This window comes from Tripterygium wilfordii, chromosome 14 (genome assembly GCF_013401445.1).
Source record: "Tripterygium wilfordii isolate XIE 37 chromosome 14, ASM1340144v1, whole genome shotgun sequence".
Lineage (NCBI taxonomy): Eukaryota > Viridiplantae > Streptophyta > Magnoliopsida > Celastrales > Celastraceae > Tripterygium > Tripterygium wilfordii.
This window is the reverse complement of record NC_052245.1, coordinates 12145978-12172024: the sequence shown is the minus strand read 5'-3', so window position 1 is coordinate 12172024 and position 26047 is coordinate 12145978. Positions and strand designations below refer to the sequence as shown.

Here is a 26047-nt window from a genome sequence, read left to right as displayed (position 1 = left end):
CAATTTGTGGGCACAATCTTAGTATTATTATACAACACAAGTGTTATTTTACACAAATCAGAGTTTTGATTTCTATTACAAGCCTTTTCATGTTATAATAGATGACTTCTTTTCTAGTGTACAATTCAGAAAGTGTTTTTACTAATGAAATACAAGTATAACAATGTCCCTGTGGTTCTATTGTATACCAACCAAACAGTTTTATTTACAGAGAGACCATGTTTTGTGAAGAAACATGTCCTTCAGGTCATTTTTCAGACAGCAACCTGTGCAGCAGCTAACCTCGCAATGGGAACCCTGTCAAACGAATGCAAACATAAGAATCCGGTCCTATCGGTAGATTAGTAATAATAGGGATCCCTACAACTGATATCTCAGTTATCCCATCTATTGAATTATAGGCACATGATTTTATGTACATTTTATGGGATGTGGAATCCACAAATTCACTTGGATCATGTTCATCAAACTCAGTAGTTCGGATAACTAAGATACCAACTGTTGGGAAACTCAGTAGTTGTGATAACTGGAATCCTAATTATGGGGATTTTATCATTTTCATCAGTAGATTCATAATTTAAGAAAAAAAATGTCCCAACCTGAAGGGAGAACATGAAACGTAATCCAGTCCAGCCTCAGCAAAAAAGGCGACAGAAGACGGCTCCCCACCATGCTCTCCACATATTCCAACCTGTTTATGTTGTCATTTTGAGGAAACAGAATTCCTTTGGTTCTTTAAGCTTCTACTATAAGTACAAAACTACTTGCCTTTAAGCTAGGTCTAGCCCGACGACCCTTCTCAGTCGCAATCTTGATGAGTTGGCCAACACCTCTCTGATCAAGCACCTGCAACCAAAGCATTTGAGTTACTATGATCAACCACTGAGTTCTAGTCGGTTCCTATAGATGAAGGAATTATGTGATCTGGCAAAAACTGCTACCAACCTCAAATGGATCACTTTGCAGGATGCCTTTGGAAAGGTAAATAGGGAGAAACTTGCCAACATCATCTCTACTGTAGCCAAATGTCATTTGCGTGAGATCATTGGTTCCAAACGAGAAGAACTCAGCTTCCTTAGCAATCTGTCAATGAACAAGATTAATACAAACACACGATATCTTCCTTTTAATTGTTAATTGAAAGGCAGCATTAAGGCCAAAGAGGGATATCTGATCCCATACCTCATCTGCAACCAGAGCAGCTCTAGGGATCTCAATCATTGTCCCCACCTTATAGTTCAAGGAGACACCCATATCAGAGAAAACTTTCTTTGCTACATTCCGTATTAAGCTCACTTGATGTCCTAGCTCCTGTAAATTTACGCAAAATCATTGAGAAAGACATTCATTTTCTATAAATTCATAATACATGGGATCTAGTTTGGTAGAGATGTCGAGAACAGGAACTAGACATGCTTACACTCTGACAGTAAATTTGTTTCCTTGAAACTAAATACAAAGAACTCACAACAAGAGCCATGTCAAGTCTGGTAACACACTAGATAGAAGAACGAAAACAAAAGGAAATAAATGGATGCATGCCTGAGGCGTTCCAACTAGGGGAACCATAATCTCGGGAAGAACAACAAAACCCTGATTTTTCATTGTGACAGCCGCCTGAAAGATTGCACGTGCTTGCATTTCAGTGAGTTCTGGGTATGATATCCCTAACCTGAAGACAAATATTGAAACCCACACATAATCATCCATAAATATTTCTTGGTTCATCCTTCCTAGATTTATTGTAAAAAAGACACAGATTCATTTAACAGTTACATGCAGTGCATTCATTCCGTGGACATTCGCTTTCCCAGGATTATCGTTAGACAGATGAATGCCACAGAACATTAGAAGTTAAAAAAAAAAAGTTTCAATTTTGGTTATTTTTCACCTTTAAGGGAAGACCCTAATTAGGCAGGAGAGGGGCAATGGAGACTTTAAAGTTTAATCCATTACCCATGGCTACTGCTAGAGTAGTGGTGCTTTAACCAAAAAAAAGAGAGTTAAAAACTGTAATCCATTTTGCCAATTACAACTAATGCTTCCATCTTCTCATGCATCTTCTTATCACACTAAATGTGATATAGGTGTGGACCAGTAAATATAAGAGCTCAGATTGGTTTCTCAATTTAAGTTTCTAAATATTTATCATAATATTTCCAGAAAATAAAGAATTGTGTCAATCGGTAAATGCTTAAGGAACATATTTCTTACAGAGAACACTAGATCAAAGTTGATAAGAGCAATCGGACCTGCAACCTCGAAAGCCAAGCATGGGATTTACTTCGGATAGTTTTTCAATTCTTGAGTAAACTTCATCTTCGGTCATGCCAGTCTCAGCAGTAAGTTCTCCGACGATCTCCTCCAGGTCACCATCTGGCAGAAATTCGTGCAGTGGAGGGTCCAATAGTCGGATTGTCACTGGAAGGCCTGAGATTCCAGGAACAAATATGACATGCCTACGGAGTTAAACAAAATGAAATATGATGAATTATGCTATCATCTCCATCATTACAGAGACCAAATCCACTTCCTTGGCTGATTTATGTTTTAATCTCTGTCTCATTACAGAAACCAAATTCCGCCCTCTTGGCTGACTGAGGTTCCCTTTGGAGGTAGAAAATAAGATCGTATACACAGGTTAAGCACCAAATAGAGTTTAGTACCATTTCCAATTTGTTGGTTCAGAACGCACCATATAAGATATAAAAACCCAATAAAACAGTAACAAAAGTACCATCCATTGCTCGGAAAATCCCCTCAAAATCTGATCTTTGATAAGGTAGCAACAGGTCCAGTGATGTCTGTCTCTGTTCAGGTGTAACTGCCATTATCATCTTTCTCACAGCCTTGATCCTCTCATCCGAAGCAAAGAACTGAAACTTACGAATGCATATTAATGAAATATTTGTGCTGGATTTGATCAATGCAACATGATATCACAAATAAAACTACAGTATGAAATACGTAACTTTTGCAGGGAACTTATAACTGCAAGGGAAACAAGCATGGGGAAGAGACTTCAACACAGCATTACAAACATAAAAAATAATTACCAAATGTCTGAATTTCACTAATCAGTAAAATCTATCCAGTGCTGCATCACAGACTTAAAATTGGCACATCTAGTTTTCAGGGCTATTAATCGACTTATAGATAAGAAAGCAGAAAGGTGCCGCAAAGGTGCAAACTTATATGCTCGGGAAGAAATTACCATGTGTTCTGTTCTACATAGTCCAATCCCTTGAGCACCATTGTTTCTTGCTGTAAGTGCATCTTCAGGAGTATCAGCATTTGCCATCACCTATGAAGCATCACAAAACCATATCAGATGGCTAAGTTAATTTTGCCAAATACTAATACAATGCAAAGCCTTCGGAACTAGTTGAGCGACACTAGCACCTTCAGGTGCCTTATTTCATCAGTCCAAGACATAAAAGTTTCCAAATCAGCACTTAGAGCTGGAGGAGATAATGTTTGTTTTCCCAAAATCACTTCACCAGTGGACCCATTGAGTGAGAGCCAATCTCCTTCGTTTATCACCATGTTTCCAATTACAACCACCTGGATGATCAACAGAGTAAATTCTTTATAGAATCCTTCTTTTACCAAAAATGATTCTGGGTTGGGGAGAGAGCTAAATTGCCCACCTTCTCATTTTCGTTAACAGAAATATCAGAGCATCCAGAAACACAACATTTCCCCCAACCACGAGCTACAACAGCGGCGTGAGATGTCATTCCACCTCTAGCTGTCAAGATTCCAGCAGCTGCATGCATACCCCCAACATCCTCTGGGCTAGTCTCCGTCCTTACCTTCATCCATTCAGATCCATGGAACAGTTAGTTTCAAGTAGCAAAATTAGTTGTAAATATCGATGACTGCAATGATTTTCTCCTCTTTCATCATCACTTCCATGAAAAATGAAGTTCAGGGAGACTGACATGCAGCTTTCCCAACTTAAATGATTAGTTTGAAGAGAAAATTATGTTCAATATAAATGCCAATGGAGGCTTTAGCAAGCAATATTTTGATCACATGGCGATAATTGAGAAAACACATTATTCTGTAAGAAAAGACAACCAAAATCATCCAAATGATTTTAAAAGGCATATCAAGTTCTCAGAAAGTTTTTGAGCGAAAAGCAACCGTCGAATTAATTCTTCCATCCATTCATACCAATCTTCCTCTTTGCTAAGTAACACACTAGTGAAGATAGTATGAATATGAGCATACCAAGATGACACTCTTTCCTTGTGCATGCCCTACTTCAGCATCATCAGCAGTAAAAACCACCTGTCCCACTGCTGCACCGGGAGAGGCAGGCAAACCTGTGGCTAACACTTCGTCTTTGTATGCTGATGGATCCTCAAACTGATTCCAAAAAAATTGATAATAATAGTACGACCACAGAATGCTGATTATTACATAAATCCATGGGAAAGAAAAGCTCGCATTTTCACTATGTGGAAGTAGACCCACATATAAAACTTTACCATAGCTTGAATGGAAAATGAACTAGATGTATTATAAACACTCAATAAAGCCCAGAAACAACAAAGGTGCAGAGCTGGACATTACAGAAACTAGTTCGAAAAAAGCGACAATCAAAATTTTGAATTCCGCTTACACAACTACTTCATTCAAGTTGGTTCCATAGTTCCTTCAAAATAATTGATTAAAGTATTGAATTTGCTATTTCTATTAGTTTTTTCTTCAGCTTAATATTTTATCCTTTCTATATTCACTTTGGGTTATGGTCAGATATGTCAATTTTAGTATGGAATAACTCGGTATATGAAAAGGTAAGTCTGATGACCATCCTAGCTGAATAGACATACGTACTTGTGGATGAAGAAGTTGGTCAAGATGCTGCGGCTCCACCATCTTCATCGCGGAGCGGATATCAACAAGCCCTTCTTTCACCATATCTACCGCTATTTTTACTGCACCTTTACCAGTACGCTTTCCAGATCTGCATTGCAACATCCACAACCTATTTTCCTGAACTGTGAACTCAATATCCTGTAGGTACCATAACGGAACCTATCTTACTTCCTTTGCATATTTTAATCCACGCAATAGTACAATGTACAAGCAACTGGCATAACTTTGTCAACAGAGTAGAGAAATGATTCTAGAACCACTAAAATTCAAGTAACATGCCTTGGATGATAAAAAGACCAACTTCAAATAGAAATAATTCTGACCATCATATCTTTGTAATGCCGCTCCAGAATATCACAATTGTCCACAAGCTCCTTGTAAGCTTCAGGCATGCAATTTTTCATGGTGTCCAAGTCCTCTGGTGTTCTAATTCCAGCAACAACATCCTCTCCCTAATCAGAGCCATCCATCAGCTAAACTCATAAGTTCACTACAAAATAGTCTATTCTGTCAGCTGGGTCATACGAAGAAGTTGAGGGCACAGTGCAACTAATGCATTAGACTATAATGGAGTTAAATATTAAACCTGAGCATTGATTAGAAACTCTCCATAGAGCTTCTTTTCACCAGTACTGGGATTTCTAGTAAACAGAACACCTGTCCCTGAAGTATTTCCCATGTTACCAAACACCATGCATTGAATGTTAACTGCAGTCCCCTTCAACCCAGTTATTTGATTGATGCTGCGATACTTATTCGCCCTTGGGCTGTCCCAAGAATCAAAAACTGCTTTAACAGCTAACTGCAGTTGCTTTTTCAGATCTGCAGGTTATATAGATGGCAAAGGATACATGTTCTATAACGGGAGCATGGGATGATCAAAAAACGTGAAGAAACGATAAATTATTTGTGTCACACGTAATACCTGAGGGAAATTCTTCACCCTTGGCTTCGAGGTATACATTCTTGAACTGTTGCACCAGCTCTTTCATATCAGATGCTGTTAGTTCCGGGTCAAGTTTAACGCCTTTTGCTTCCTTCATCTTTTCTAGTTTCTCCTCAAACAATAAATGTGGAATTCCCATAACCTACATTTCAAAAGAAGAAGATTTTAATACAGCTAGCACTTGTGAAAAAAGGTTACGAGACTATTACTGTCTTTTCTTAATGAAAAAGGTGGAGAGAGAGGGAGTTCTTGCATTGATTCCACAACTGAGCTAGGAATCCTGGAACATCCAAGTCAGAAAATATTCAACAAGGCAAACTAACTTACAACATCTCCAAACATGTCCAGGAAACGCCTGTACGAGTCATAAGCAAAACGCTCTCCACTCTTTGCAGCCAAACCAAAAACCACTTCATCATTTAGTCCAAGGTTAAGGACAGTGTCCATCATCCCAGGCATCGAAACCTAGACAGCAGACACACACGAGAGATATAAGTTGATATACAATAGTTTAGATTATAATACTTCCAAAAAGAAATAACTTCTCGGTGGTTGCAAGAGGCTGCTCAACTTTCTGGACTCTTACCGCAGCACCAGAGCGAACAGAGAGAAGAAGAGGCTTGGAAGGATCTCCAAGAACAGCTTCCATGTCCTTCTCCACATCATGCAAGCCTTCCATTATCTCCTCCCACAAGCCTTCTGGCAGCTTTTGTCCATTCCGCTGATATTCTTGGCATGCTTCTGTAGATATGGTAAGTCCAGGAGGCACTGATAACCCAATGCTTGCCATCTCTGCCAGATTTGCTCCCTTTCCTCCCAACTACAATGCATACGAGACATATCAAAGAAATAAATTGAAGAATATTAATGTGAGCAAATCAAATAAATCAATAACCAATTAATCCAGAACATTAATTTGATATTAACAGTTATTAATTGCTTTCATTAGTTTATTGATGTTTGTTTTAATGAAATTCCTGTACAGACCATATCAAGTAAATACGTACAGTTTTCATTATTGCTTGCTCTACTTTCCACAGAAAGGCTTCTAAATACAAGTGTCATGATTTAGGTTTATAAAGAGAGACCAAGAATTCATACCAAGGATTTCATGCCTTTGTTGCCTTCACTCCTTCCTTTGCCAAAAGTGAACACCCTCTGTAAGAAAAGAGAAAAGATCAAGGTTACCGCTATGAAAAAAATTTAAAAATTTAAAAAATTAAGAAAATTAAAAAACAAGTTTATGGGAACTAAGTCTTTTTCATTGCCTCTTAATCCCAAAGATTTCACCCTCAATGAGGTTAATCTCTGCCTTATAGTGTCTAACATACATCATTTGCATGATGTATGTTTGTTAACGAATATAAGTTCAAACTCAGAAACGATCACTACTACCATCATTATCATCAAATTCCTTCTCCTAAATAATCATGGGTCGGTTAAGCTATCCCATGTTAGAAATTACAGAGAATGCATTGAATGGATTTTTCTTCACCATTGGTCAAAGTTATTGACACCATACAAGGACACAATGTAAAGAATTCTACCAACGGAGATTGTTAGGAACCTTAGTCAACAAGTTATGTTCTATAAATTAAAGAAAATCCATTGTATCATTTTACAAGAGTTGACTAAATCTCCAGTTCGGCTTTAAAACTATGCTTCATAGTGGACTGTTTAAAAGATACAGAGTTTAGACAACTACACAGTCGTACTACAAATCAGGAGTAGGACCGGTGCTGTACTAATCCCAATGATGCATGTGCTTCGGGTTGACCCTGCTGAAGTGCTGATAGAGTTAAAATTGTAATGGACCTGGAGCCCACAAAGCCCAATATTTAACACAGCTTGAAAGGGAGGCCCACTAATCCATCCCTAAACGAGGGTCCCCACGAAACACAAAGGTGGTTGTCGCAACTCCCGGCCTCATTTTCGACTCGAAAGGACTAGAAATCATATCACGATCAACACACGCCATGTCACTAGTGAGAGAGTACAGGATGAGATACTTCAATTATTAATAATTAATTATTATATCTGTGGTAGATATTTTTCGCCCACTAAGAAATTGTGCGTGGATTAGTCCAATCCCCTGTGTGGGTAGGCCAGCTAACAAACACATCAATCTCACAGATTTATTTTAAGAAATTATCTCGTCTCCATCTACTCGAATCCATCACCAAGAGTTGATGGATTCGACTTACAGTGGATCATCAAAGACATGAACGTCATATGGAAATATGTTAAAATAAATTAACAGTTTCAATACCTTTTCTGTAGTGGGCGTTGGGTCTGATAGTGGTGCGAGAATCGCGTGGGCTTGTAAACTGGGCTCATATTTCTTGGGCCTTGGATTTACCAACCCACCCGAGTTCTCACAGCGAACTCCACGAACTCGATCGTAGTGGCTCCCCCGAATCGAATCTCCGTTCTCTCTGAAAACGCTAATATGATGCACGAAATGAGTTCCTGAGAAGTTGAATACCTCTGGTGTCGTCCTCATCGGTACGTCTTTCATCATCGATGACATCGTCTCCTTCCTCCAAATCTTTGTTTCAAAACCAAAACAAAAAACAGAAGAAACACTGAACAAATCGCGATAAAAGAAGAAACCAGATATGACAGATTGAGTACCTGAGAAGTTGAAATCGAAACAGAAATTAGAGATCGCAGAACCAATTAGAAGCTTGAAGGTTCATCGAAGAAATGGCGCTCGTTTTCTTTGTTTTTGTTTATTTGTGTGTTGAGGAATAAGTGTTGATGAGTGGTCACGAAATTGTGGTTATCGCGCTAACCAACTTGAAATTTGACTACCCGAATTACCTAAACTGCCCCTCTTTGTCTTGACTGGCTGATCATTTCGATTGGGTTACAACTGTCACTTTACAACTTACAAATTGATGGCACGCAAATTAATGACCACGTCATCGCCTCACAATATCCAATACAATAGGAACATAAAATATAAATACGTACTTTGTGACGATTTGGCAATGGATAGCTAAAATTTTTGAAATTTCATTAAAAATCATAAATCTGTAATTTTAGCATAATCAATCAAACCATATATTTAATGCATTGGATGTGGTGTTGTGAAATCCAATACATGATTGCATTGGATTGTGGAGATCAGATGAAATTATTGGAATAAGGGCACTTGCAATGGTAAAGTGTTATTGGGCTAACAAAGATGTTGTCTTTTACTGATGTGGCTGTATTGTGAAACGTGTTTTGCTTATGTGATTGATTGGGAGAAGTGTTTTGCTGATATAGATGTATTGATATTTTGTGTTTTGGTGTAGTTTTGTTGTGTATAATATGGAGGAATAGAATGTTGTTGGCTTCCATGTTGGGTGAGAAGAGAAAGTGTATAGAAATTCGGAAGCACTATACATCTATAAAATAAGCATTCATAAATTTACATAAACATGTAGCATGCCTATGTGGCTTATTTAATAAAGTTTGTTTGTTTTTTTTAATTTATGTGGCATGCCTTTTTTGCTTGCCACATAGAACACGTGTTTGACTTATTTTTTGTGTAATAGAAGTGAGACCCATGATTAATTTTGTTGAGGACATTAACACTTGCATCATTGGACGTGACCTAATTCTAACCCTATATCCCTATTTAGCAAATGAATTTTTGGGCCTTAATTTCAACTCTTTTGCCCATTCTGTAACCCAACTTTTGTCCACTCTGATAAGCTATTTGGCCCAACCCACCCCAAGCGTAATCATAGGTTTGTAGTCATCTGGCCTAGTCTAACTTTTGCCCACCTATAACCCAACCATTATGCTTTATCTCTTGTCTCTCTCCTAAATCCTAACTAGTCTCGTACTCTTAATGAATCAAACATGAGGCATGAGTTAGGAAATAAATGTGAACTCTAGCGTTGATTTATCATAATTATAATAAGTGATCTTGTTGAAAAAGTGATTAATACTAGAAGACATAATATATACACACAAACTTGTGAGTTTGGTATTGATTCTATCCGTTGTAATTGTTTATTTATATAAATTTTTGATTTTATTGTTATTTTTCTTACTTTCAACGATATAATTAATAAATAACAAAAGAAAATCGAGAGTTGTCCTGAACTCATTTGACTCTATCAACCCTAATATAAAATTATGCGTCCGCTCCTATTTGTGACGAACCGAGCTTCCACCAAGCCGAACCGAGGTTGATTAGCTCGACTAAAGCTCGGTTCGTTCGTGAACAGGGCTAATTGAAACGCTGTTTGGCTGACGTGAGCATGAAGTAAGAGGACAATTGAGTGATGAGTCGAGCTGTGTGGACTGTGGAGCTTCTTCTGGCGGACAATGTTTGACGATGACGAAGGGGAGAATCACAATATTCACAAACCAAAAAAGGGCGTAACTGGTGGGGGCCAAATAGGTTCTGGTTGGAATATTCTTTGAATCCAAGTATTGATGACACTTGGCTCTCCGATATACACAGAAAGAGGAAATTGTAATCTCATAAATCATTACCTTATCTTGGTAGATATATATTTTGCTACCAAGCTTTGAGTTTATGGACTAAGTTCTGTTTTAGAACCGGTTGCTTTCTCACAAAAATAATTAACAAATTATAAAGCAAAATTTGAAACAAATAATAATTGATTAACAGTAAAGTTAAATCATTATTCTCCAAAATGTATGGGAACAAATGAGTGTCTTATTGTCTTGAAAGAGAAAGAAACGACAATTATGGGTAGGGGTGTCAAACGTTTGGTTTTTTACAAAAAATTTAACCGATTATTCAATCAGTTATTGACGGTTTGATGAGTTTTTTCGGGTTTTCAATCGATCCTCAAACCAATCGATTAGTTTGGCGGTCAATTATGTTTGCGTAATTTTTTTTGACAACCCTAATTATGGGAGTCCCAATAAGTGCGGAATAAGAAATTATGTTGGGGTAGACTAATGTTAAAACAATATCACTTTGATCCGTCCGAAAAACTTTTGCGGGGTTCGGGGAGCCAAAGCATAAAGCAAACATGCAGAGCAGCTCTAATAAGAGGAGAATGTTGAGAACAATGGCCCCTTGAGTTCAGTTTGAGACACTGAGCAAGAACAATAGTGCCACTAGTCTTCTGAGCATGCCTTGCCTAATCATATACATACCATTAGCAGTAACACTGAGATGGAACACTGGAACTAAATGCAACCGAAACTAAAACAAATCCAAGGCTCATTTGCATAGGACAAGCAACATAATGAGATCCATGTTATAGTAGGCTCATGATCACTTGATCAGTACTGCATAAAATTTCATAGAGATAGGCTGAAAAGAAGCACAAATTGAACATAAACCTTTAAAAAAAACTTTATGTAACTTCATGGTCTCAACTTTTGAGAGATGCAATTCAACTGCATTATTGACTCAGATAAGTCTCAGGATCATTATTTAAAGCACTCAGACTCAATTCTGGAAGGGGGGAAAAAAAAAACCTTAAGAGCGAGCAAAGCGCACGGTGATACGCCTCTGGATGGGGCTCCTACAAGAAGGGCATTCCTTCATACCCTGCTTCTCATGGAGTTCATTGCATGTTGTGCAAACTACTTGATGGGCACAAGGGAGGAAAACCACAGACATCTCCTCTGAAAGACACATCACACACTCTCGTTCCCGCTTCACACCTCCTGTCTCTGAGTAATCATGGAAATTCGTCACAACTTCTGAGACATAAGGGATCCAAGACTCCTTTTGGTCAGGACTATCTTTGATATCCGTGAGTCTGCTACCATAGCTTCCATCAATGCCTCGTCGAAGTGCAGCAATTTTCGAAGAGTCGGTCTTCAGCCTCAATTGTGAAATTTCCTTTTCTAGCTTCTGGATATCATCTTTATACTTCTGCAGATTGGTTTCTGCTTTCAATTTGATATGGTCCTCCTTAGACTTCGTGGACGTCTCAATCTGCTGCCTTTCTTTTGTCAGTGAGCTGGCCTGTAAAAGCAGTTCTTCCTTCGCTTTCTCTTCTTGATGCCATCTACCCTGCGATACATTTTGATTTCTATGAGAAAGAGCTACGAGTCATAATTACTGACGAGTACCCAATGGGGCTAGGAAGGTTTCTTTGATGGAACAAAAATGCACAATACTTCAACAACATTGATGACATTATTGAAAAGCTCTCCCTCTCATTGTTTGCACCCCAAAATATTGTGTCATGTCATGCATCTTATACAGTTCATCATTCTGCTTCAGGGTCAAGTGTAGGTTAGGTAAATGAATAATTAATAAGGAATAAAACAACAAACTTGTATGAAGTGAAACGGCAAACATGGACAGAAAATGTTGTGAATGCAGGCTGAAAATACTATGCACTAATTTTAAAGGCAAACACGTCCTGAAGGCTAATGCATATTCAATATAAAATTACAGGGTGCGTAAATATGCACCAAAATCTGTAAAATATGGACTCAAGGTTTTTGCCTGCAACAGAATATACATATTAATTAGATTGAAACCAAACTGAAGAAAAAAAGTAATATGTATGGTCTAAAAACAAACAAAAGGAAGCGCATGAGGTGGTTCAAGAATTGTCCACGAATCTACCAAGACATTTGATCAAGAGATATGGAAATTTTCCTGAAAAGAAATCTGCGGTTTGTCATAGGACAATTCAATGAAACCTATACTTCCATTTCTTTCTCATCATAATTTGCGCAAATCAATGCATATAACTGCCTTCCTTCATTTCTAGCACGCCTATGAGGCTATGAACATGACATTCACAAGTTATATCACTAATACATTTAACATATCCATATGTTCTCACACACGTTTCCCAGTTGTGTAAATTGTGTGAAAAACACGACAACAGCATCTAGCATATGGTCTATAGAGATTCCATTTGACGAATTTGTTTCCCAAATCCACACATTCTATATCTATTTCTTGCTTATAGTTATGTGAGTGGCTGAAATTTGTTTCAACTATTAATAGTGTGTTCTCCGGAGAAAAAGAAAAGGGAATCAAGAATTAAATGTTCTCAAAGCATACCTCGTGCTGTTCCTGGAGTTGTTTAGCCTGTTCTAGTTCCTGTAGTAACTGTGCAACCTTACGCTTTTCAGTCACAAGCTCTTCCTGGAACAAGGTTTTTTGTTTCTCCCATGATTGACAATTCATTAGTGTCTTCTTCTCCCTCTTCGATACTTCCTGACAGCTTGCAGCTGACTTCGCCGCACTCAATTTAGCAGCCTCCATCTCTTGCCTTAGTCCAGCATTCTCCACCTCAAGCCTCCGGACAGCAGTATTAGCTTTCTCCACTTGTCCACTAGCCTTAAACAAAGCATTCTCCATCTCAGCAAGCTTCTTCATGGTATTTTCCTCGAGACTTTGCTTCTCTTTCTTTAATCGCTCAACTTCTTCTTTCTCTTGCCTCAGTGTCTTCAGTTCAGCCTTGTCTTTGCTAAGCCTGCGAGCAGCTTGCATAACCTTCTCATTAGCCCACTCTGTCCACTCTTGGAGCTGATTTTGCAGTTCTCGCACCCTCAGAGCCAGCTTAAGAATCATCTCATCCTTCTTATCCCGGGGAACCCACTGCCCAACAGATTTGTCATATGGCATTCCAGCATAAAAAGAATTAGGTATCCCAGGATTACAGTTGACAGGAATTGGAGCAGAGTTGCTTTTGGCAGGCAAAGAAAGGGAAAGCTCGGTATCTGCAGTTGATAATGCAGGTGGGCTACTCAATGCAGGTAATGCGGCAGCATTGACAGGAGGTAATGTGGCTGGTACGATTGTCTTAGGCAAAGCGGAAATGGCATCACCAGTTTCTGAGTTAAATGATCTGGGGGAAGAGGAGCCAGGATTATTTGGAAGGCCCTGAGACTTCTGACTATCTTGAGGTACATCAACTCCCATTGCCTTACTTATCTTCAATGAAGCATTCTTTATATGAACAGCTGTTGACTCCGACACAGATTTAAGTTTCTTATCCAAAATTAAACCACCCAAACCACTCAGTTTCCCTGCTCTCGAAGATCCTTTAGATCCATATGTCCGGTAACTCTTCTCCAGATGAAGTGACTTCTGTCTAAGTATGTATTCTCTCTTGCTACTAACAGAATGGACCTTTTTACCGCTCCCAAACTTTTCTTCCAGCACAGCAGATTTTGATGTTACCGTAACACCAAAGGATTTGCTAACTGTATCAGATGTAGAATTTGGGCCCTCTTTATCTGATGCTAGTTCACTGAGGACAGCAGAGTTCTTCAGCTTTGTTGTATTGGGAACTACAGCTACGGTTGGTTCTTCCGATTGAGAACAAGGAGTTGAAGGTGTTGGACTACAGGGATTTGGAAGACTAACTTCAGAATTAACAGCGTCTGTCTTCGACTGAGTTTGGGATGGTATCGACGAAGTACCATCTGAAGCCCCATCGCCAATAAAATTACTCAGTGAATCTCCATCCATTGCACAAGCATGCGATACGTTCATATCGCATATCAATAAACACCACATTGCATCCCCAGTGCTGAAAAAAGGCCTAACTTCCCGAAGAACACATACTAATTCTGCCAAAATGTACTTCTCCAGCTGCTGCAAATCCTCAAAACAGTGCTGCCTTGAAGGATCAATCTCTTGACCACTTCTAAGAAATGCTAAAGTATTGTCCACTATATTTGACACAATGTCTTTACACCCATAACAAAGACCAGACCTCAAAATAGCCTTAGTTGCAACCTCTTCAGTGTAGCCACAAGCAACAATCTTTTTTATTGCGCTCTTGAAAATTGTGTCCAAATTGCTTAAAACAAGCTCTTCCAGTTGACTCTCTACATGATCACTCCAATCAGCATCATGAAATCCCTCCATCTCTAACTCCTCTCTAGGCCTACTTGGCCCAACCTCGGATGAAATTACAGCGCTAGCCAATCCAAGATCAAGTTTTAACCCATCTGAATGGTCTTGGCCAATACCACACAGGTCACACACACCAGATTGCCCATGACCTGCTGTGCCTTCAAATTTCTCAGCAGAAAACTCATAAGTGAGGCACTCATTTTGCATTGAAGGTATAAGCTTATTAGGTTCGCCTAACAACTGATCAGCCCGAAACTTTCTCTTGTTCCTACTTCCTTTTTCCTGAACTGACAACAAGGGAGACACTTGACTGCTGCCACTAGCACTGCCCTGGGCAACCATCGACGCCATTTTGAGCTGCACACAATTAAAATTAACTCACAATACATTTCTCAAACCTGATTGATAATCAATCTATCTCAAATCCTCAATGCAACAATGTAATACCACTCGCCAATTCTATCAAACAGATTGAGTACATCATAAGTGTGAAAATTAAAAATCAAGCTGAACCGAATAAGAACAGCTCATTAGATATTCCAGGGACTAACTGATACAAACCGAATCATTAACATAAGAAAATTAATTTTTGTATTAATATCAAACGGGTAATCCACATCAAACGTTGTGGAACTGGCGGACGGTAATCAGCTTTCAGAATTGTAAAATCCCCAATCAGTCACAAAACAGATTGAAATTAAAAAACATACCCAGATACCGAAATTCAAGAATCAATGCGTTAACAACATATCCAGGTCGCCATAACGCGATTTTTCTACAGTAGCGATGAGACAACACAATTCCGGAACCTTAAATCAGAACATAGATCAAGAAATCTTGAAACGGAAAATTCAGGAATTCTGGCGAACACTGAAAACATAAATGAATAATCCCCAATAGAACTGAGAAAAAAAATTACATGCATCATCAGAATCAAATGATCGGACGACGTACCAGACGGTGGGTTCACTGTTTGAGCAATCAAGGGTATGACCAATCTAACAAAAATTTGGAAAAAAAACAGGAGAAATATATAGCACTTTCTCACGTTCCTGTCCAAAATTTTTATTTTATTTATTTGTTTTATATAATTTTATTTATATTATTTATTAACCACACCATGTAACTATAGTTAGCTAAATCAATGTCTAACTCTCGAATAATTAGGTTTTTCCCCTTATTATTTTTTTAAACAATAAATTAATTTCATCTTACCATAATCAAATAAAAGAAGTACAAAATAGTCAAATTAAGAAATGCAATAATTGTTGGAAAGATTAAGCCCACACACTATAAATCAATATTGTCTACTTTGGGCCAAATGCTTGCACTACGTTGTATTTTTGGGCCTTCGCTATTTGTTCTTAGGCTCAGAAAACGCCTTTGTGAAGGAATGGAGTCCGCAACGACACTACTAGGTTCACAACCAATATTGTCTTCTCTAGTCCCAATATATAACTCTATTATGATTTATCAGAAATTTGGTATCAGATTGGATCGTATGTAGAGACGAGGTTTGTAACTGGTTTAGCGTTTTTCTGAAATTACGTCTGAACAGGGATATGTGAAGTGACAGAGGAGCATTACTGGAAGGTCTTACTCAAGGAAGGATTAAGATTCGTCAGGACGGGGATGTTGAAAAACACGTCTGAAGGACTTGCCATTCGGATGGGATAAGTAGTCGTCCGGACGGCTGTCAAGACTGTAGTTTTTTTGTTATAAATAGAAGTGTTTTCTAGGGTTGTAACTAAGTTCCTATTGTTTTGTTTTCTCTAAACATGGCCTAGAGAGGCAGCTAGACCTAGTGAGAGAGAGCAAGGTGGGGAAACTTTGTGGTGCATCTATTTGTGTAAGTATGTTTTGGGTATAACACTGTGAGAGATTCCAAAATGTAGAGAGTGTAGAGAATAAGTTCTGGAGTGGGGCTTATGATAATCTCTTAGGCTCTTGGGTATAAATTTGTCATATAATAAAAGTTTTTCTGGTTGTCTTTTGACAACGGCAGTGGTTTTTCTTCCAGGTTCAAAGTTTTTAACATAAAATGCTTGTGCTGTGTTGTTTTTCTCAAGTTCAATTTCTCTTTTGGTCTAGCTATTATCGAAGGAGGATCATGGGGTAAACTTATTCCAACAAACACGACATCTCAATGGGTACCCAATATGTAGCCTCAAGAATAATAATGTCTCATTTCTTATAAAAAAAATATATCTAAGAGACTTACAACATATCCATATATTACAATAAACTAAGTCGATAAATCCTATAAGATGATTAATTTGAATAAAGTACAATGGTCAATGGACAAATCCTATACCATTGTTAATTTGAATCAAGTACAATGGTCAATGCCACAATTTTATTCAATTGTATCAATATTGTATTATTATTATTATAAAAATAAACTTAATTTTACCTTGAATCATTAGACAAATAACTAAATTTTACAAAATTTAATGACTTAAAATCTCTTTAAAATATCCCTAGTGACCTCCTGATACTTTTTAATAAACAATATTGATCTTATTATTAATTATTTTTTCTTTATGGGATGGATTCAAATTTTGACATTCTTATACTTAGTAAATTAGTCGTATGGAATAACTAGAAATGGAAAAATGGCAATATGGATCCTTGCCATAATAATGTTATTTTTTTCTGATTTATTGCCTTCAAATATTGGCTAAATCTCACTTTCTAATTTCCATAATTTATTTACAATATTTGTAAAATTAAATGGGAAAAAAGGTTAATTTCCAAGTTTAGGGTCTCAAGATTATTTATGCATATTTAGAAAATTTTATTTTCTTTAGATCATTTGCCTTTCTTTCCCTCTCAAACAATCTTACAATAAAAATAAATTTTAAAAAAAAGTATTGATAAATAAATTATAATAATAATTTTTTAATTTATATCAATTTTTCTTTTTAATTTCTATAAAATGAAATTACCTGCGTTCGAATCCAAACAAGAAGAGAGCTAGCGGATCTTGCGAATAGGACCCAAAAAGAATGGCCCAGACACCAACAAACCCTAACCCGAACCCGACTGACCTATCTTCTCTGCCGCAGCCGCTCCACCAAAGCGACGCAGACGAGGATGACGAGAACGTGAAGCAGCTCAGGGAATGCTCCTCTCTCTACTTGTCACTACAGGTTATCTCTTTAAACCATTTTTAGATTCGATTCGATTCGATTATAGAAAAAAAGAACTTAAACCCTAAACCTAGGGAGAACAACCCTTTTTTTTGGTATTTGATTCGCAGGACTGCCTTGTGAATTCCGACAGAAATTGGAAGGCTTGCCAAAAGGGTATTGCTCTTATGCCCCTTCCATCTTTCCTCTTCTTCATTCTCAATAGAGTCCATACAAGTCGAGGTTTACTCGATTTTCTTCTCTCTTTTTTTATTTATTTATTTAAAGCGAACAGGTAATTGGGTATTTTGGGTTTTTTTCAGGCTGATCATTGATGTTTACGCAATTTATATATATTTTTGTTGGATTGTTGGCAGATGTTCAAGCTCTGAAGGCATGCAACGAGAGGTTGAAGAGTGTGAAAGGAAAGTGAGGGTATGAGATTTTGTGAAAATCACAGCTATTTTATTATGTATTCTTTGATTGATCTTCATGATTTTTGATCTTTATGAGTATGAAATTATGAATGGATAATAATGATTTGAATAATAAATCTTGTAAAAGATGATAGTTTTACATCTTCAGTTGTAGGCTAGGAATGCCCAACCAGCCTGGTATTGGTCTAGAAATGCATTACTAGTCATATATAGCAGCTGGTAGAATGTGTAGAGGAATTTCTAATGGATGGCTGAAAGAAACTATGGAAATCCTGAAAGCATTGTTGATTATGAGAATCTGTTCTGCAGCCTAAATTTACACTTTAGGATGGACAAAAGGTTATTTACTTTCTCTACTTGGAACTTAGAGGCCCTTAGAAATAGGCTGCTGCAAATAATGAAGCTAGGTCTTGTTTCTTCACCTTCTCTGTTTCTCGTGTCATTTTTTCCAAATCAATGATGGCTTCTTTCTACATTAGGAGTACTAATGACGTGTTGTCGGCTGCGGCTGCTAGCTAATTAGGGTTTCCAAAACAAAGAGATGCCGCCTTCTCAGAACCACTGACTTAACTAAAAGAATGGCCTTGGGGCAGGAAAAGGTTGATAAAGAAGAAACAAAATTTGGACAGTGCTTCTTCTATGGTGTTGTTGACTGCTTGTTTCAAATATCTCACTTTTTGAAACATGAGGTGTTGTAGATAAGAGTATGTAACCTTAGTTATCCTATCATTTGCAAAAGTCTCTCTTTGATTCTGAATCTGCACAAAGTATCTGCCATGGGATGAAGATATCACAATGACACGAACTTCTATATGATAGCATTGCATATTGTAGCCTAACGGATTTAGGCTCTGTTTGGTAGGATTTAGGCTCCGTTTGGTAGGCGGGAGTCTAGAGGTGTCAAACGTGCTGGAGGCTACGATGTTTCCTCGCTATCAAGCCCTTGCTTTTCTGCAAATATATACTTACTGTGCCCACCGGAAATCAAAACTATTTGAGCCCACCCCCCTACACAATGACAAAACAACAAATTTCATTTAACCCATAAAATCATGGAATGTCTTATTATCATGTTCATGACAAGCTTCACGTTACAAAATTTAATTGTAACTGCTTTTACACTGAATCAATGCGAATGTACTTTGGTTTGTGGCTATTTCCAAATCCCATAAAACGCAGTGACAATTACAAAACAAATAAGAGCCACATTCCACCACCCTTAGGCAACGTACTGCTTCGACCAATTGACTGAACATTGAACCCTGTAGAATATACCCACAGCTTACAATCCAATTGCTGGAAACTGCTTTACATATATTCACACTTGCATCCCACCTCCGCCATTATTATCACACCACCGATGGATTTCCTTTCATAATATTCGTTAATGGCCAGCAACCTCGTATAATCTTATCTGTACCCACACAAAATAAATATCTTAAGACAAGAAAACTACAGATTGAGGGAATTTAATAAACTACACTAAAGCAACGGAGAAGAAAAGTACCGACAAAATAGGGCATAAAAAGAGTAACATACCATTGCTGAACCTTCCTGAACTCTGTGAGAACCGGATATATATTCTCAAATGCTGTGTATGTCTCATCTCGTACCTACGATGTCAAATGAAGAAACAAGTTAGGAAATGCAATCAACAAAGAGCATGCATATAGGAGAGAGCAAATAAAAAGAATCCCAAATCACCTTTGCTCCAGTAATCACAATTTTTCCCGATACAAAAATAAGGAGTACAATCTTTGGCTGTTTCATTCGATATATCAGCCCAGGGAAAAGTTCAGGTTCATACTGCAGGAAAATTACACAAGATGAGCTGTCACGGATAAACAAGTTAATCTGCAACACAAGCAATACATAAACTCCTATATTCGACAATTAAAACTAAGAACAAATAAGCCAATCAAAAGCATAACTGACAAATTCGAAGATTGTACAAGTGTTTTCATTCTCCTGGCAAAATTAAACACTAGACCTATAGAGATGTAAAATTCTTATTCAGGAACAGCTGATGATTATAACTCACACTTGAAAAAGCACCATGAGCATATGCCAGGCCTTCAAGTCTGATTGGGAACTTAACATCGCATGAACCAACAATATTCTGAATCTTGAAATCCTGCCAAAGTGCCGATCACAATATGAACTGTAAAAAAGGTGGCCACTGGCCAAAAACTGTGAGGGAGAGGGGAGAAAGAGTAAGTACCTTAAACTTAGCAGGAAATCCAAGCTTCTGGATGATTCGAGCATACTGGAAAGGCACAAATATATGTGAGATGTAACAGCTATATGTGACAATACTATGAACCAACTTCTGGAAATAATATTTTATGCAATAAAAATTCACCTTATGGTCAACATTACAAATACTAAAGAATTTTACAGGTAAGCATATACCTTCCTAGCCGCCAGTTTCGACTGTTGTTCACTTTTGGCTCCCGTGCACACCTGTTATAGAAGTTACTTAACCATGTAAGTTGAAGGGCAAAAGTAACCACAAGAACATAACCCGCAAATGACAATAAAGATGAAATCGTAAATGAACTGACAGTTCTGTATAAACAGAATCCGACAGTATGAATGTACTCACCATCTTGCCAGAGGCAAAAATTAAAGCTGTAGTCTTTGGCTCCCTAATTCTCATGATCACAGCAGCAAAACGCTGTACCACATTGATGAACAGAGATGTTTAGAGATAATTCACAACAAATAGCATGCAAGTTAACAGAAACAGCAGAAAAGACCAGTACATCCACATATGCTCTTAACTAACTAATCCAGAGGTGTTATACACTATCATAATCCCATTCAACAAAAGCAATTCTGTAGAAACCCAGAACAACATAATGTAGACTCACATCCCCAAAAAACTCTGAATACCTTAGGGTTGTACTCGGCGTTACGAGCTTGCAACGCTATTTGCTTAAGATCAAGCTTGCAGTCAAGGTTGACTGTGGATACAATGTTCCTATAAATACATTCCCACATTAGAACATATACACAATTAAATAGCAAGTATTCAGATACAAAGTAAGAATACGTAGCCATCAAAATTAATTGGGAAAGGAAAGTTAAATCTGTTATGAAATATGAGGCTGTACATTCCAAATGAACACTTTCCACAATATGATGACCAAATTTAATATCCATAATTGATCTCCATTTAGAAAACGTTAAAATAATTTATATTTCAGGAATACTACATCGATATCACATCAAATTGCATAGTAAAAATATAATAGACCAGTAAGACCAACAGAAATAAGATGAAGAGATGTATTCTTGATGAAATTACGCAACAAGATTCATTCATTTCCCTTTTGTATTTTTGTCAATGTGAAGAATTACCACCATGTTCCTTCTACAAGTAATCAAGTACGCCAAAAGCCCAAACAAAACTATGAAGGCACACACCACAAACGTCACATAACAACACTCATCAAACCCTTCAAAAACACAACTCAGAAAACCAAATCTTTAACTTTAAACTAATCCAGTTCAGATTAAAAAATTCGAAGGTATGTCTACAAATACGTCTGAAAGAAACGATAGAAAAAAAATTGAACAGGGGGACTTACTGAAGAGTGGGAACTATGCCAGACGGGTGCTTGGATAGGTCCACTGGCTGGCTCCCTTCCAAGCCACCTTGTTCCGCCATTCCCTGTGTTCCTCACCCTCAAATAAACCCCAATAAATCCCTTGATTTAATTAACCCACAAGCTAAACCTAATTGGATCAAAATCCCAAACCAAGATTAATAATTGATCTACGTTTTAGTAAATCGCAGAAAGTCTCAGTTCGTAATCGTTAATAGGAGTGTATAACAATAAAGATATAGATTTAGATCCCAAAAAATCCCAATTTCCAATAAGAAATCAACGAAAAAATCGGTAGATCTAGGGTTCGGAAAGGGAAAAATCCGGTGGAATTGGAGGGAAAATCAGTGAAAAGAAACACGAAACGGAGGATCGAAGAGAGGGAAGAGTTTGAAATTAGGTTTCTTTTATAGGTTTTGATTTAAGAGAAGAAGAGGATGTTGGATGGTCTCTCGAGAGGTTCTATCGATTTTGAGGGTTGGGGGTTTGGTCTCCTCTGATATTGAGAGAGAGAAAGGGAAGGTTCGTGATTGGGTGAGACTTTTTGTACTCTCCCTTGGGATATATATACAGGTCCACCCCCAGACCCGGTGATGAGTCTAGGTTACCGGTCTTTGCCGGTCATGAGCTTGGGCCTCATTATATAATGACAAGCGTACACGATGATTGATCCGACGGTTGAGAGAGAGAGATAACGTGGCAAGTGTGCTTGGGCTTGGCCCATAAGGACTTTACTTGTTTTTGGGCCCATAATTTCTAGAAAGATGGGGGCCCACAATGATTTCACACTAGTTAATCGCAATGCGTTGTATTGTGAGTTGTGGGTAGGATTAGAGGGGTTTATATAATATGGGCTGGAGTTGATGGTATGAGCAGTTACGGGATGAAACGTTTACATATACAACCGCCTCTTTTCTTACTTCCTTGCGTCCGTGAGTTGGGTCCGTGAGTTGGATCCATATAGAAACTCATCACAATAACCCATTAGTGTGTTCTCTTTGATTAAGCCGTATTTACTTCCTCAATTACTCAGTACGAGACTTTAAGTTTCTTGTTCAATTTGAGTTGGTGACAATTAACAAGGCTCACACCGAACAATTAGTTGGAATGATAAGGATGGTGTGTATCATCCTGATGATCAGGATTCGAATCCCTCCCCTCCGTTTCAAAAAAAAAATAAAAATAACAAGGCTCACTTGCTTTTACCCATCAGAAAACAAGAATTAAGAGACACAAAAAAGGAAAAGAAGACCTCAACTCTTAACTTAAACACCAAATAATAGCCATTGAAGTCCAACTATTGGCTAACAAACAGACTGCTGATAAAACAAAACAAGCTAAATACTTGACCATTGCATCAATATTAATCAAGACAAAACAAGCTAAATCTTCAAAATCCTCCTAGTTAGATTCCATAGAAGAAACCATCAATTTCCAACTGGATCAATTGCCACTTAATCATCATCACTGCCATCATCACTATCATCGCTATCATCATCATCGTCATCTTCGTCGCTAGAAGTAGATTCAGTGCTGCTAATGTAGATCTCCTCATCTGTATCATCCATATCCACACCATTTTGGTTCCCAGCCACCCCATTCTGTATTTCTCCTGGCGCAAAATGTCCCCGATAATGCCCTGTATACGCCTGTACCCCAGTCGAAAGAGCGTTGCAGATTGCGCAACGAATGGGCATGGTGAGAAAACTGTCTGGAAATCCATACCTCTCCAAATGCTGCTGCATATAGTGCCTATAATAGGCTTCTGCACTCTGCACAACAGAGTTGCAGGCTAAGCAGTGAACTGCTATATCAGGTAGTTGAACATTGGAGGAAAGTTGAACCTCGCCTCGGTCTACATGTTCTTGATGGTGCAGAATGTAAGCTTGTTCATCATTCAGAACAGAGTCACATACGACACATAGAAATGGCATAGCAGGTTCGGGATTGGGGTTGTTTCCGCCATGGAAACCATTGTTGGACGTATGATCTCTAGACATTTGTGTAAAGACTAAAGATGGAACCAAATGCTAGAAGAGTTCAGGAGAACTAGATGAATATTGTGGTAGTTGAGGGATGATGGAGGATTTATATAAGGCATTTTTAAGAAAGATATATGAATAATATTGATTTACATTTAACATTTTTAGTTGTCTAATCATGTATTATTCTCGTTTTAACAAATTTATGATGTCTTTATAAGATTACGATATTTGGAATATGATGATTTTACATTCGTAATTTACTTGCTATATTATCGTTTATGCCATATTTATGATTGCCAATTTAGTCTTGTATATTATTCGCTTCAAAATTTTATGACATATGTACACCTACCAAGAAAAAACTAAAGAAAATTAAGAAAAAAGACAAAAATATACATTAAAAAAAAATAAAAATCACAATTGCCCTCCTCTCTCTTCATTGGCAAAACCAACTTCAATGCATTCTTACATACACAAAATGTCAAAAACCCTAATCCCTTTCAACACAAGTCCTATTCTGCATACCTTTTCTTGCTCTCCAATTCTCTCTCTCTCTCTCTCTCTCTCTCTCTCTCTCTCTCTCTCTCTCTCTCTATATATATATATATATATATATATATATATATATATATATATATATACACACACACACATATATACTAGGAGTTCTTTCTCACAATATCTACATATGAAAGTGGTAAAGTGGTCATTCATTCAATTCCATCTTTACATTATTCTTCAAAATGGTGTTTATCAGAGTGGTAGAGATCATAAGGTGCCCAAAGATGATCAATTGGACAAGGCTTCCTAGAATCTAACCTTAACCATGGCTTCCCTTTACCACTCCAATGTAAAAGACTAATCGGACCCGGATGCATTTTCCTGCATTTCCCTTCAAAATTGTCTCCGCCCAATCCATGTTGGTTCCATCGATGATTCACTGCCTTAATATTCCCAGCAAACACCAACAAAAATGGTGGCAATGACCCTAAATGATAAATCCTCTTCTGCTTCTGCACTGCCATCCATTCCTCTACTTTCTCTGTATACCCTCCTTTTCTCCACTTCTCCACATCCACCACCATCACTCCTGTATTGAAATAACAAGGTCTTCTACCTGTAAATGTGTTCGGCATATCCGGGTCGGACCAGAATGAATCTGTGAAATATTGTGTGAAATTTGCATGGCAATATTCAGGGGCTGCTACAACCTTGTCTTCCATGTTGACACTCCATAAGTTTGCAATGTCGTCCACAACGACAATGTCTGAGTCCAAGTAAATCACTCTTTCTACATCAATGGGTAGAAAATCAGCAAGGTAGATTCGCGCGTAATTGAGTGGTTGGTCTAGGGCTTGTCGAATTGATTTAGAGATTTTGCCACGGACTCGATTGGAATCGAATCTATAAATCTTGAAATTGAGGTATGGGAAGGTGGAGTTGATGCTGGAATAGAGTTCTGGGGCGTAATGTGCAGAGAGGATGTGGAAATTTAGGTTTTCAGGACATGTACAATGTTGTAACATGGACAATATTGCTGCCATTGTACCCCGTAAATAATTTGCATCCAGGGTCATGGCAATGTGGATTTTATCGGATTCTCTTGACCCGCAAGAGTGCCCATTTTGGAAAGCTGGGGCTTCACGGAAGTTTGGGAGCTCCTGGGAGGAGGGTTTGCGGATAATGGCATCAATACGGATGGCAGAGGTGGTGGTGGGTTGGTGGAGGAGGAGGAAGAGGAGGAGAGACAGGAGGCCAAGGCTCCATGAGGCCATCCTGTCTTGTTAGGGTTTTGGGTGTGTTTTGGGAGGTGAAAAAATTGGGTTAGATGATGATAATGAAGTGAAATGGAGCCATTGAGGAGAAGGAAAGGTTTGGACGTGAAAGCCATGCAAAGGTGGTGGTTTTTTTTTTGTGTGTGTAATTAGTTTGGTTATAAATTGTGAGGAAGAGAAAAAAGGACGGTGGGTCCCACATTTATTTAGGATGACCCTCCCAATCAAGTGCTTTGATAAAACTTAGTAGTTCCTTTGAGGTTTAACTGCTGGGTAGCTAGTGATGAAATGAAAATCTCTAGGAATTTTAAGTTGGCTAGCAACAACGGGTTGTTGGTTTAGATGGTGAACTTGGCCACAATAATTCTTAGCGCAAGCGGAAAGTCATGAATTCAAGTACCATAAATGTTTCCATTATTGTAATTTGTGAGATAGACCATTGTTCAACCCAACA

General features: G+C 38.0%; 5 protein-coding genes across 8 annotated transcripts; 1 reads left to right on the top strand and 4 right to left on the bottom strand.

Annotated features, from left to right (window-relative positions):
- Positions 1-9: 9 nt before the first annotated feature.
- On the bottom strand, positions 10-8564 carry LOC120014427 (pyruvate, phosphate dikinase, chloroplastic). Its single transcript, XM_038866376.1, has 21 exons — positions 8468-8564; positions 8103-8381; positions 6935-6991; positions 6420-6653; positions 6161-6298; positions 5813-5975; positions 5474-5709; positions 5211-5339; positions 4846-5025; positions 4237-4374; positions 3651-3815; positions 3403-3564; positions 3215-3304; positions 2738-2876; positions 2253-2430; positions 1543-1672; positions 1183-1311; positions 946-1083; positions 769-846; positions 600-691; positions 10-297 (listed from the first exon to the last, which is right to left on the bottom strand). Exons 2-21 carry the CDS (start codon positions 8361-8363, stop codon positions 255-257), a joined length of 2880 nt encoding a protein of 959 aa, XP_038722304.1. The 5' UTR covers positions 8364-8381; positions 8468-8564; the 3' UTR covers positions 10-254.
- Positions 8565-11036: 2472 nt separating this feature from the next.
- On the bottom strand, positions 11037-15708 carry LOC120014428 (putative E3 ubiquitin-protein ligase RF298). 3 transcript variants are annotated; one of them, XM_038866379.1, is made up of 4 exons: positions 15609-15691; positions 15365-15429; positions 12849-15011; positions 11037-11837 (listed from the first exon to the last, which is right to left on the bottom strand). In XM_038866379.1, the coding sequence occupies exons 3-4, from the start codon at positions 15003-15005 to the stop codon at positions 11295-11297; spliced, it is 2700 nt and encodes an 899-aa protein (XP_038722307.1). In that variant the 5' UTR covers positions 15006-15011; positions 15365-15429; positions 15609-15691; the 3' UTR covers positions 11037-11294. The 3 variants fall into 3 exon arrangements, with proteins under 3 accessions (XP_038722307.1, XP_038722305.1, XP_038722306.1); XM_038866377.1 differs by lacking the exon at positions 15365-15429 and having other exon boundaries at positions 15609-15708; XM_038866378.1 differs by lacking the exon at positions 15609-15691 and having other exon boundaries at positions 15365-15589.
- A 1912-nt stretch (positions 15709-17620) lies between these two features.
- Positions 17621-18363, top strand: LOC120014431. Of its 2 annotated transcripts, none has more exons than XM_038866385.1 (3): positions 17621-17806; positions 17917-17962; positions 18163-18363. In XM_038866385.1, exons 1-3 carry the CDS (start codon positions 17663-17665, stop codon positions 18216-18218), a joined length of 246 nt encoding a protein of 81 aa, XP_038722313.1. In that variant the 5' UTR covers positions 17621-17662; the 3' UTR covers positions 18219-18363. The 2 variants fall into 2 exon arrangements, with proteins under 2 accessions (XP_038722313.1, XP_038722311.1); XM_038866383.1 differs by having other exon boundaries at positions 17917-18028.
- Positions 18364-19238: 875 nt separating this feature from the next.
- Positions 19239-22363, bottom strand: LOC120014430 (TATA-box-binding protein). The gene is made up of 9 exons (XM_038866382.1): positions 21816-22363; positions 21118-21205; positions 20828-20899; positions 20635-20685; positions 20444-20488; positions 20264-20356; positions 19927-20028; positions 19762-19835; positions 19239-19636 (listed from the first exon to the last, which is right to left on the bottom strand). Coding segments are annotated over exons 1-9 (606 nt in total). The 5' UTR covers positions 21896-22363; the 3' UTR covers positions 19239-19635.
- A 2186-nt stretch (positions 22364-24549) lies between these two features.
- Positions 24550-25593, bottom strand: LOC120014429 (probable galacturonosyltransferase-like 4). Its single transcript, XM_038866381.1, has one exon. The coding sequence runs from the start codon at positions 25591-25593 to the stop codon at positions 24550-24552; it is 1044 nt and encodes a 347-aa protein (XP_038722309.1).
- Between the last annotated feature and the right edge of the window lie 454 nt (positions 25594-26047).

Bases quoted from the DNA above. Each gene is read 5' to 3' on its own strand.
- LOC120014427 (XM_038866376.1), bottom strand. From the start codon at position 8,363: ATGTCATCGATGATGAAAGACGTACCGATGAGGACGACACCAGAGGTA. The intron at 6,654-6,934 runs GTATGAATTCTT...TATGCATTGTAG, and splicing joins ACAAAGGCATGAAATCCTTG to TTGGGAGGAAAGGGAGCAAA. The intron at 6,299-6,419 runs GTAAGAGTCCAG...TCTGCTGTCTAG, and splicing joins CTGTTCGCTCTGGTGCTGCG to GTTTCGATGCCTGGGATGAT.
- LOC120014428 (XM_038866377.1), bottom strand. From the start codon at position 15,005: ATGGCGTCGATGGTTGCCCAGGGCAGTGCTAGTGGCAGCAGTCAAGTG. The intron at 11,838-12,848 runs GTATGCTTTGAG...AATGTATCGCAG, and splicing joins AACTCCAGGAACAGCACGAG to GGTAGATGGCATCAAGAAGA.
- LOC120014429 (XM_038866381.1), bottom strand. From the start codon at position 25,593: ATGGCCTCATGGAGCCTTGGCCTCCTGTCTCTCCTCCTCTTCCTCCTC.
- LOC120014430 (XM_038866382.1), bottom strand. From the start codon at position 21,895: ATGGCGGAACAAGGTGGCTTGGAAGGGAGCCAGCCAGTGGACCTATCC. The intron at 20,489-20,634 runs GTATATGCTTAC...GTGCCTTTCCAG, and splicing joins CGAAACTGGCGGCTAGGAAG to TATGCTCGAATCATCCAGAA. The intron at 19,836-19,926 runs GTGATTTGGGAT...TTGACATCGTAG, and splicing joins TTGTGATTACTGGAGCAAAG to GTACGAGATGAGACATACAC.
- LOC120014431 (XM_038866383.1), top strand. From the start codon at position 17,663: ATGGCCCAGACACCAACAAACCCTAACCCGAACCCGACTGACCTATCT. The intron at 17,807-17,916 runs GTTATCTCTTTA...TTTGATTCGCAG, and splicing joins CTCTCTACTTGTCACTACAG to GACTGCCTTGTGAATTCCGA. The intron at 18,029-18,162 runs GTTTACTCGATT...GATTGTTGGCAG, and splicing joins TAGAGTCCATACAAGTCGAG to ATGTTCAAGCTCTGAAGGCA.